Here is a 12,285-nt window from a genome sequence, read left to right on the forward strand (position 1 = left end):
GATAGTGGAGGTATCTAGAGACTAAACTTTCAGCACAGTTATTTTGCATCTTTTAACTAGTTTGGCCTCTTCATCAGAACCTCAGTATGTTCTTTACCTGATTTATCACTCTTTACACTAAATTACCCACCCTGAGGAGAACAGTGAGGCCTCGCCAAAAAAGCTGATATTAAAAAGTAACCACAGCTATGACATCGAACCTGGTTTTCGGTACACATCCCTCCGAGAAAGCTTTCCTGGTGCCCTACGGGTAAACAAGGATTGAGTAAACTCGAAATCTCACAAACTCAAGGCAGAAGCGCTTACTTTCTGGAGTGTTTCCAGGGAAGGGCCGCCCGGAGGAGGGGCCGCCACCTCACCGCCCCCGCCCGCCCGTGCGAGCCCTGCGCGTTCCTCCCGGACGTGGCCTCGGTCCAACGGGTCCCTGTAGCCGCGGGTCGGGTCGGGTCGGGTCAGGTCGGGTCGGGCCGGGCGCACACCCGCCTTTCCCACACGACGGAGGCGCCGCGGGACCGCTCCGAGCCCGCCTGAGGGGAGCCCGTGCCGGGCGCGCGGGCCGGGCGGCACCGGCGCCCCCCAGCCCAGCGGCACCGCGCGGGACGCGGCGCGCCCGCCCCGGGCCCGCCGGCCATGGAGCCGCCGGCCATGGAGCCGCCGCCGGCCGCCGCTCGCCAGGTAGGGGCCGGGCACCGGGGGCGGGCGAGGTGTGGGACTCTGCGCGGCTCAGCGAGCCTGCCGGCACCCGTCGGACTTTTCTCTGCGCTCCGCGGCCCGTGGGGCGGGGATGGGTGTGAGGGGTACCGCGGCCGGTTGCGGCGGCTCAGGGCGACCGGCCGCTGGAACGTGCCCGCTCCGCGGTCGAGCGGGCGGCAGCGATGGCCTCTTCATCGCTGTTCAGTTGCCCCCGAATTCGTAGGAGTCGTAGGCACCACGCAGGGGGAAAAATGCGGTCTCGGGGGCCGCACCCTTGCGAGGCAGGGGAAGGGCGTCTGCTCGGCACGGCTGAAATTCGGTGTCGCGTGGGGAGCGGAGCGTGAGCGCCCCATCTCCAGCCGTGCCCCATCATCTCCTGCTGTGCCCGCTGCTGTCGCTGCCATAGCGGGTGGCTTTGGCTGTCCCGTGGCTCGCAGGGGGTCCCAGGGAGGACCTTGCGAGAGGCAGACGCCTCTCGTTCACCTCTCCCGCAGCCTCCTGCGTTGCACAGTTCGCTGGTCGGGCTCCCGGCTGCCATCCCTCCCTGTCTGCGGGCCAGGGGCACCCTCGGGAGCGCTGCTCTTCACACAGATACCTGTGTGACCTGTGTCACAACTTTTTGCTGCCCTTTCTTTTTGCCCATTTAAATGTGCCCCTTCCAACTGGGGAAAGGGAGCAGGGCTTAGCAGTGCACATTGTGTTCATTTCTTGTCACAGCTGAAGAGAGGGAATCGAACTCTTCTATTCAGTGCAATTTCACCTGTACTGTGCTGTTAGCAGAGAGCATTCAAATTTCCTTAGAGAATGATAGTGATGCTCCTGCTGCTGAAATCAGTTGTGACATAAAAAAAGTAGCAAAAATCTAGATAAGAAACAACTGAGGGAGAATGTTACTTATGAAACTGTGTGATATGAAGAAGATAGAAAACAGTGATAGTTTGTCTGTGATGACGTGGGGACACCAAGTGAAAATACTGAAACAAATTAAAATACGTGTCTCTTCCTATGATGCGTAATTAAAACGTGGCATTCTACACGATATTGTAGATGCTAAAACTTATGCTTGGTTTCAAAAAAGGGAAAAATCAAGAAGCAATCCATTAAGTGTGATGCACCAAGAAAACAACCAGTTTGGGAAGTCCAAAATACGCAAACTGAGGAAAGCTGGGACAGGAAAGTTATTTGCTAACTAGCTATCTCTGATGTTCTTCCAATGCCTCAATTCCTATGCCTGTTCCCTAGGCACCTTCCATGGTCATCACTCAGAAATGGGATACCATGCTATACTGGCCTTTGATCTGAGGCAGTGTTACCCTTCCTATATTAGTGCTGCTTAAGGATTAAAGTTTCCACTTAACTATGTAGCCCTACTAGAGGCAGGCAATCTTATGCTAGTCAGTTGATGTGTCTATCTACAGATGACATATTTTTCAGTAATTCTTTTTTTCCCCAGGAATATTAGTGACAAGCATCTGAGTTTGTATTTGTTAAATAGGCTTCTTCATCCATTAATAGTGGTTTTACCTTCATATTTAGTACACAGAACACAGTCAGGCATTTTCTTCATTAAATGCATGTTCCTCTTTTGAATTTCACTACTTCAGTTAAAATACGGTCTTTCTCATGAATAATCCTAAAATGTTCTCTGACAGCACAGTGCTGGTCTAAGGAGAGGATTACTGCATCTTTATTAAAAATTCTTTTATGAAGATAAAAACTTTAATTTTTGAAGCTATTGGCTACATATTGTACTTTGAACTTTGGTTCTTTCCCTCAGAAACTTTCTGGGACTAGCTGATCTTATAGCGTCATTAACTATTCATAATTAACTAAACCATTGAATGGTACAGAAATATTTAAAATACTGGATAAGAACTTGGATTAGAATTAAGATGTTGGATTAGATGTTAAGATATTGACATGCTTCACTAGTAAGTCTTGAAATTAATTTCATTTCCCTGATTCAGGAACTATTTTTACTGACCAATTGTACTAGCCAAAATATTTTCAAAAATACTTGATTCACATTTCTGCCTTTGACATGTGACTAATTTGTCTAGCACCCTACCTCTGAGTTTATATACATTTTTTCCTTCCACTTATTATTTTTCCGAGAATTATGGAAGATTATGAGTCAGATTTATACAGGAATTAGATGCTTAATACCCCTTTGATTTCTCACTAAAAAAATGGGATTTATTTATCAAAATACCTCTACAAATCTGAGTTAATGACAATTTTTAAAAAAATCTTTACTAGACTGTGCAAAATCCTTGTTCTCACCTATTTTTCTCATGTATAATGTTTTCCTTGTCTTCCTGAAATAGGTAGAAGCAGATGACCAAATAGCCCTCCTCAGTAAGCCCAGGAATAAAGGAGGAAACAGTGATCTGGCATCAGCTGGATTTAACATTATTAATTCAATCATAGGATCAGGCATTATAGGTAAGTCTACTTTTCTTCACCATCCTGTATTCAGCCTTGTTTATACACGCGTGACTATCCAGCTTGGAGAATAACACTGACTCCTCACTTTCGGGTGCTGTTTTTAAAGATTTTTCTCTGTATTTATTTGCTTACTGTGTAAAAATGCAGAGGTGTCAGTTGAGACCACACCTCAGTGATAAATACCCCAGTGTCTCTTGGCCATAATGATCATAGAGGTTGGGCAGGTGCTGACTGAACTTCATAGTTAAGCAGCAACACTTTGTCCACTGAAAATTATCTTTTTGAGGTTATCTTTTTAAGCATGCTGGTCCAAATTGGGAGATTACTAGCATTTTTTTTTTAAATCTGAATTTTTCTTTATTTTGATTCTCATAAATAAATATTTGGAAAGAATCTTCTAGAATCTCTCCTTTTCTGCTTTGCAGGATTGCCATATTCGATGAAGGAAGCTGGTTTTCCTCTAGGAGTACTGCTTTTGTTTGTGGTTGCCTATATCACAGGTACTCTAAAAGCAGTTTCTGTTGTAAAGATAAAATTAGTCCTGCAACATTTTAGCTGATCTTGAGTTTAATGATACCTTAAACAAGTATATTTATGACAATAAAAAGGACTAATTTTTTCCTTACCTCACTAATCCCTTGAGCCGATTAGTAAAAGTAGAGAATTACACTGTACAACATATGAAGCTGCTTTTTGACTGCATTTATTTTTATAAAGCCTTAGTTTCCTAGTGGAGGTAACATTTGCAATAATTTCTTATTTGTGCCCTCATAATCACCTGTTTGAGTCCACTGTTTTTATCCTAATTAAGAGACTGAATCTTGAGTGGGTTGTATATGACTTTTTAAAAATATACTGCAGAAAGAAAACCTTTGATTGTACTATGATTTTGAGTATTTTTATTCCAAGATGAGCCTATAGCTCCTGGGTTTGGTGGGTTGAAAGACTTAGTGAGATTTCTCATCCCTGCTCATCCTAGTGCCACTGCTTTTCTTACAGACTTTTTTTTTTTTGAGGAGTGAAAGAAGGTGAAAAGTAATGAACCACAAGTTTGTTTATATTGTCTTTAACAGTAATTTTATATTTTAACAGATTATTCCATTATATTACTGATCAAAGGAGGAAATCTGTCCAGTACCAAAACCTATCAAGAGCTGGTCAAAAAAACTTATGGTCTTGTGGGTTATCTAATCCTTTCAACTCTCCAGTTTTTATATCCATTTATTGGTAAGATCATATAAAATATAAATGTTTCCATTTTATGGGTAACAAGCTTTTTCACATTACTTCATTGTTTCACTGGTAAAATATTAAGAAGTATATAAAGAATGTATTGTAAATGCTTCTTTGTTATTTAAAAAAATATTTAAATTTACATTGTGGGTTCTGAAGAATGACTGAGGAGTAGTTCTATGAATTGGAGGATCAGAATAATAGAAATGTAATAGCAGAGAAATCCATGATAGCACATACAAAATTTAATGACAAAAGTAGCTAGAAAAAATATCAAAGGATATTCTGTTCTAGAATGAGTAGTAGAGCACGAAGCTGATGTGTCTGAAAGAAAAGGAAGATACGAATTTAGGAGTATACTGAATTAGTATTTTTTCAGAGATGCACTGTTATTGTAATCAGGGAAGCCACTGTTCGAGCTACTAGGAGATTGGGCAGTCAAGACCCCTTTGAAGAAGAAATAAGTAAAAGAACAAACAGGTGCAATCTGGGCAGGACATTATTAGACCAGAAGTTTGAAATAAAGTTATATTCAGAATCTGTCTCCTGCTGTAGCAACAAAATTAAATCAAATCTTAAATAATCTTGATATTTTCACACATGGAGCTGCAAGAGGTGGTAACTTCAGATATCAAGAGTCTGGACTTGGTGATCAGAGTCACAAATCAAAGTTCCTATTTTGGGTCTGGCTACAGGTAGCTGAGATTTTTAAGGGCATCAAGTTACTGCAGGCAACAATGTTACACATATAATTATACTCCTTTGTAAATCAACTACTCCGTAGAAAACACAAAAAAGAATTGTGAAGGTCACAATCCGTACCATAGAACTATGGTTATGCTCTTGTATGTGTTTGAATTAATTTATATAAGTAGTGTTAATGACTTACAATTTCACAACACTGAATATTTATGTGTTAGTTAAGGTCACTACCTAAATGTAAGCTGTCTAAACGTCAAAGATAGCAAGAAAGTATAAATATATTTTATGTGTATGTATAGACACGTGTGCAAATTTACACACTTTTCGTGTAGCATTAAATAAGAATGAAATATGAATGTTAAGACCACAGCACTGATTAATGAAAGGGAGGAATCAAAGTCCATATCTGATATCCTAATCAATTTTCTCCTGCTTTTTTCTGGTTTAAAGATTTTGCTAGCTTTTTGCATGAGTTAGAAAGTCCTTTGCATTTAATTGCAGGACTGATTGTTAGACTAACACAGGAGCTTTACTAAATAGAAACAACCATTTGAAAATAAACTGACAAAGAATTGCTTTTTGAAACAAACCTTTTCAGAAAACCTTCTTTATCTTCTGAAGTGAGTTCATATGGCCACTCAGCACAATGGCCTTGCTTATCAGGCTGCATTATTGCTTAGGTTGTACCTGTTTAAAAAAAAAAAAAAAAAAAAAAGGAAGTGTTAAATAATTATTTTTTTAAACCTGAAACTTACAAGCTGCTAGCCAGAATTCATATTAGAGGGATAGTGGCATATAATCATGAAGTCTACAAAATGTGTGTATTCAGTGTTAATCAAATATTTTGGATATGACTTGTACTAACAAAAAAATTATTTTCTTTAAGCTATGATCAGTTACAACATAATAACAGGAGACACTTTAACTAAAGTTTTTCAGCGAATTCCTGGAGGTAAGATACATTTAAAAAATTCAGAATGGGGGATTATGTATTGGATAGAAATGTAGCATAAATATTTTGGAATTACCTGTAACTTTGCTTCTAAATTACTCTTAGAAACTTGAAGCATATATCTATGAGTGGGGTTTATTGAGTTTGGTTTTTTTTTTAATAAGCCTTTCCCAAATAAAAACTGTGAATCCTAGTCCTTGGCTATCAGTGGACTCAGTGTCAGTGAACAGATTACATGCTTCTGTGAAATACTCAGCAAATAGAAGTGAGTCTTCCACAGCTGTGTATTTACAAGATTGGGTTTTGTAATGTTTTTAGATATTTCCCATAATAATAATAATTTAAATAGTGAAACTGTACTTCATCTAGTGAATAATTCTGGATGAGTTGCAAATAATATAATGAATGTAATGCTTTTTAACTCATGGCCTTGTTTCCCTTCCTGTGCTCTAAGTTTTCACAGCAGCATCAGTGGAGAAATTTGCGTACGTGTTTGGTATCTACTTTAGCACAAAACCAGCTAAGTTAAAACATTCTTCGCTGGGAAATTAAACTGAGAGAGAATATGTTCTGTAATGAAGTGGAAATGCATATTTGTATGAACTGTTTCATTTCCACAGGAGAACTGTAATTTTCATTATGTGAACCCTGAAAGGTGTGGATGTAGTTTTAATTGTCACACTCTTTTTTTTCTGTGAATACCCGGTCAAATTGATAGTGACAGTGAATATCTAATAGTTTATTTATAACATGACTTCTGTAATAGGGGGAATCCCTAGCATAACAACTCTTACTACCTGTCCAGTAGCATACCTGCCTGGAAAGAGGTCGGAAAGCATTATAATCTCCCAAAGAAAGGAGGGAACAAAACACAGATTTTTTTCCGTGTCAATTGCCAGTCACTTTCCAGCCATAACTACTCATCAAGTATTCATTCAAGCCAATGATTTATGGTAGCCTGACTGAAACTCAGAGATGTTTTATTTTAAGTTGTTGTTGGCTTGAACAAACCCACCAGTTATACAAACAAATCCCACTGATTGCATGGAATAGTCTAACATTATTGTTGCGTTCACATGGTAATCTGCTTTGTGAGTGGAAGCTGGCTGATGGCAAGAAGGGAGGTGCTCAAAAGAAACCTCGAAATCAACTTATTTTGGCCATTTCTTAGAGAACAATGCTGTCCTACACAGCACAGTAATTGATGTCAACCCAGAGTGTCAAAAAATTCTCAAGACTAAATGGCAGAAAGAAGTAGTAGAATTTTTTATTTGCAGTCTCCCAGCATTGATCCAGACATGATGAAAGACATTAATACCAATTTATATGTAGGAATCCAGACTTTGCAGTTTTGGTTTCATATATCTCATATGCTACGCATTTGGTTTGAATTTGCAGAATTCTTGTGTTTATGCCCATGCTGTGCATGGCTTTCTCAGTGTTAGTTAATGCCTAGTTTTCAGTGTTACTTAGCCTGAGTAAAGGGAATAAAATCTTTATCACCAACAGTTTGGTACTTCTAACCTTTCAGTTGTAGCTAATCATTTGCTCAAGTTAGTCTCTTAAAGAAATAAATTATTTTCTTTTTTGCTTTAGTTGGGCTGGACGTGCTTACCGACCGTCACTTCATAATTCTTCTTACCACCATCATCTTTACCTTACCTATATCTTTATATCGAGACATAGCAAAATTGGGAAAGGTAAATCATAACAGCAAATAATTTTTTGGTTTATTGTTCTGTATATCATTAGAAAATAAGTGCCAGTCATAACTTCACATAAATAATTAACAAATGCATTATGCTGCTAAAAGGACAACCTTTCAGCAGCTTACTGACTGAAATCATGTTTTTAACTTTACAGATATCTCTTCTTTCTTTGATTCTAACCATTGTCATCCTGCTTATTGTGATGGTGAGAACAGTAACCTTCAGTCCACAAGTGTGAGTATTCTTACACTTGCCACAAAGTGAATTTTTGATCATATATAATCTGTTATTGCACTATTTCATCTATCTGCATAGTTGTGGAACGTGCCTGCTTTGGGACAGTAATACAAAATGAACAGCTAAATATACTTCATCCTGTTTTATTTTTTCTTCTATTGGGTATAAGCAAATTTAGAAAAAGTCACAAAGCCCCTAGAGATAAATGGGAAATTATGGGTGATATGACTAACAGCAGGTGAGTCCTGAATTGGCACAGGAGATTGTCTGTCATTTGGGATTTTTTTTTTTTTTTGTCCATTATTGTCAGATGGCCTGTATTTAATATCTTCAAATAGCTAGTATCTTAGGAGTATTTCTTTTTCTGATAAGATAAATATAATAATTTCATAATAAAAATAGAATACAAATACTGAGAATTTCTTAAAAATAACACAATAATAAAACCTTTATTCTGTTATTTGAGAAAACAACCACATAAGCATGAAAAACTCTTGCAGCACTCATACTCTGCAAGTGGTATTTAACATTGGACACTGGCATGTTCTAGACAATTTAGTACATGTAAGTATGTATTGTGACAATATTTTTATGATTATATTGCAAGAAAGTGTTATAAACCTATTCTTTTTCCTTAATGGCCTAGAAGGGCTGTCTTTTTATATGTGTAGATATATTAATAAAATAAATATATCTGAATGTGCTTTTTTATTTATTGGAACAGGTTTATATGGTACTTCTTATGTTTCCCTGAGTATATTTTTCCACCAGGATTGTTTCATCAGTGTTAGGCATAATTGTTCATTTGTATTACTGCTGTGATACATGGGTTAGTTGCAGGGTATTCAGGTTTAATGGTAGGAAGATGCCTAGAACAGCAGTTTCTTAAGTTGTACCAGATGATGTTGTCTATCATCCACAAAATCCCTCTCTCAGTGTGGACCTTTCCTCCCCACCATTTCTGAAGCAGCATGTTTTTCACATGGTGTGTTAAAGGGGTATTTAAAAGGTTAATATCAAAATTGCCTGTTAAAAAAGGAAGAAGCTATACATAATAGTTACTGATAACCTTGTTACTATGGTAACATTTCTTCTCCATAGTTGTGATGCACTGAAAAATACGGAATGCATGGTTTTATTTTTTCTTAAAATACATGTGGTTTGATTTTGAGTGATTCTTGAAGTTTTACTTCTTAATTCTTTAGAAACTTCCATTTCTGCCTTTACACTTCTTGTTTTAAAAAATGCATCTAGCAAGTTGATAAACAGTTGGTAAAACTTTTTTTCCTCACCAGCATTCTGTTAATGTCTATTTCTACTACCTTTTCTATTTTGATTTTACAGTTACAGATATATACTTTAGTTGCTGAAATTATCTTCTAGTATTTTGTTAGTTGTATAATGGTATGACTATTTTTTTTGCAATGAAAATAAAGAAAATTGTTATATTTTAATATGGGTGTCATCATATTTCAAGTGAAACAAGTGAATTAACACGTTTATTGTGAATCCTTATTAAAATACAAATAGAAGTTGGAGTTCCCAAAGAAAGTTCCCAACTCCCAAAGTTGGAGTTCCCATTTTTAAATCATCATTATGAAAGCACAGTCCTCGTATCTGTCACATGGGACAAGAATTTGTACAATCCTGGATAAAGGCTTGATGGGGAAAAGAATTTTGAATTCCTACAATTGTTATATGGCAGAAGTGATTATGTGCCTGCCTGTGATGACAGGTGATTGCAGAGAACAAACTAGACAATTCCATGGTTTCCCATGCCAATCCTTAACTAGCCTTTCCTTATGAATTCTTCCTAAATGTGTATTACTCCATTTCGTATTGGTTCCTTCTTGGCTTAACCACAGGGGGTATGGACAGCAAAATGTTTATGCTTTTTCAAGTGCTTGAAAAACACCTGTAAAAAGCTGTAGTTTGTCCCACTTGGGGGATCCTTTCTGTAGACTAAACAAGCACAGTTCCTTTAGGGTTTCTCTTTTTGTCATTTCCTATGCTTCTGATTATGCTCAATGGCTGCCTTAAGTTTTCTGCAAATTAAAGTGAAATCGTGGTGCCCCACCTGCCTGGGATATTCCCTCTGAGGAGCAGGGAAGAAAGACTAACATATCTTAAATACAAAATGTTTTAAGGTCCTTTTCAATTGTATCCCTTGGGGATTGCCACGCCTGTGTTTATGTAACCTAGTTTGATATTCGCCCCTTTGGAAAATAGCATGATGTCATGGATGTGCCTTGAGTTTGTAGTCTAGTAGAAGTACCAAGCATGGGGTACTCTGCAGAACTGTTTGATAGTGAATTTTCCTTTCTTTGATACTGTTCTCGTGAAGTTTGGGATTGTTTGTTTGGTTTTTTGTTCCCCCTGCCATGTCTTTGTGAAGCCTTTTTATCCTCTGAATAACTAGAATTTGTCATTACAGAACTGAATGTTGCTTTATCAGATGATTTCTCCATTTACCAATATATTCAATATTTTTCTTTTTCATCCCATTTTCTAGCATGATTGTGTTTACTGCACATTTCATGCTTTCCACTTTCTGCTTATTGTTCTGTCATTCAATTCATTGCTGAATACATTCAAAAATACTGGACTCAGGTCAAGTTCCCCTGTAATCCCATTTGGATATCTTCCCACTTTGATAATTCTTTTCTGAGTAGTAATCAGTTTTCATTTACCTTTAGATCTTTCAAAGTGAATAGTTCTTCCCTTTGAGAGATACAAGATCATTATGTGGAAATGATAAAAAAATTTTTTGCTTAAATACAATCCATGCTTTAGTTGAAAATGAAATCTGTTATTTGAACAACAAAGCAATAAAGGATATTTTCTGCAATAATCTGAAACTTTCTGCAGTGTTTTAGACCATCAGAGAAACAACAACATTATTAGAATTTTAAACAGGAATTGCAAGGTTTTGAAGTTGTCTTAGGGTTACAATGTAAGATGTAACCAAAAGTATGTATTCTATCACCATCTGTTAAAACCAGGTGGGGCAGCATTCTTTATCTCTTCTGTGACCCATCCCTGATAGCTCCTTCTGGAGAGATACTTTTTCTGTTAATGAGCCATCTAGCCTCACTGCATGACTCATAAAATTACATCATCCCATTGTGAGATGCTCCGCCCAGGGGGAGGAACCAAGCATTCCTGCCTGGATATAATCTGAGGTTTGGAACACCACACTCAGCCCTTACCTACTGGATTCCCAGAGAACGAGAGCTACATAACCACCACTGGACCGTCAGAGGAAGACCAGACCCTTCTACAGAATCACTGCTTCAACAGAACCATCAGAACCATATCTATCTCCTCAAGAGGACTGCAGCCACCATTTAATTGGACTGCTACCACCACCCTGCCCGACAGGGTGTCAGGTTGTATCCTGACTCTGTCAGTGTTTCTGTACTATTGCATTTATTTTTAATTTTCCTATTAAATTATAGTTCTGATTTCGAGTCTCTCACTGGTTTGCTTTCAAACTAGTACATCTTTTGGCATCCAGTGTGAGGCATGTTCTGAGAGAAGTCAGAACTAGAATTTTGTATTATAGAAACCACCTATTCACCATGATGCTTACATGGGTCTTGTACCTAGCTCTTTATATTTTTCTGCACATGAGGAACTACCTGCCTGTTGTAATGCTCCTGTTGAGACCAGGCTATGGTATAAAAATTGCTTTATTGGTTTATTATGTCTATTGCATGACAACCTCCAAGGCAATGAGCATCATTCAGACTATATACTCAACTTTATTTGCCTGTCCTAGTCTGACCTGCTACGTCTGGGACCTCCTCAACAATCACACCCAGCCCCTGGGGGGAAGAGTAGAGAATGTTTTTTTCCAGCCTTTCAGACCTGACACAGCAGTTTTTGAAAATACTGAATTCCCTCTGGATGTCAAGGATGGCATAATCTTGTTGTCAGATCTGTTTTCTTTTTTCTCTATGACCTGCACTGTATACACCATGCTTAGAGTCAGAACAATGCAGTGTGGCCCTGCATCCTCAGGATGAGAAGAAGAAATGCAGCAAACCAAGAGGCACCACATCTACACAAATTGTCACAGAAAGGAAAAAAACCAAAAGAACCATCAGCGTCTCCACACAAACCGTCCCTGAACCAGAACAGCCTAAGCTGGTAGCAGATGCCCCCATCCAGAAGAAGAAATCAAAAAGCAAATCAGTCCGTGTAGTGACTGATGATGAGGCAGCTGGACCTTCCCACCCAGCACAAGAGACAGAGCTGGAGATCATCACTCGGTTGCTATCCCTGGGTGAGCTGTGTGACCTGCGGAGG

General features: G+C 38.6%; 1 protein-coding gene across 1 annotated transcript in view; it reads left to right on the forward strand.

Moving 5' to 3' along the window:
- The first annotated feature begins 609 nt into the window (after positions 1 to 609).
- SLC38A11 (solute carrier family 38 member 11) overlaps positions 610 to 12,285 on the forward strand; it is a 28,662-nt gene continuing 16,986 nt past the window's right edge. Inside the window, exons 1-7 of the mRNA XM_069021554.1 lie at positions 610 to 675; positions 3,021 to 3,138; positions 3,567 to 3,641; positions 4,234 to 4,368; positions 5,963 to 6,028; positions 7,625 to 7,728; positions 7,892 to 7,971. Coding sequence (XP_068877655.1) covers positions 631 to 675; positions 3,021 to 3,138; positions 3,567 to 3,641; positions 4,234 to 4,368; positions 5,963 to 6,028; positions 7,625 to 7,728; positions 7,892 to 7,971 — 623 coding nt within the window. The 5' untranslated portion in view covers positions 610 to 630. The remainder of the gene's footprint in view (positions 676 to 3,020; positions 3,139 to 3,566; positions 3,642 to 4,233; positions 4,369 to 5,962; positions 6,029 to 7,624; positions 7,729 to 7,891; positions 7,972 to 12,285) is intronic.

Source organism: Aphelocoma coerulescens, chromosome 7, assembly GCF_041296385.1.
Source record: "Aphelocoma coerulescens isolate FSJ_1873_10779 chromosome 7, UR_Acoe_1.0, whole genome shotgun sequence".
Lineage (NCBI taxonomy): Eukaryota > Metazoa > Chordata > Aves > Passeriformes > Corvidae > Aphelocoma > Aphelocoma coerulescens.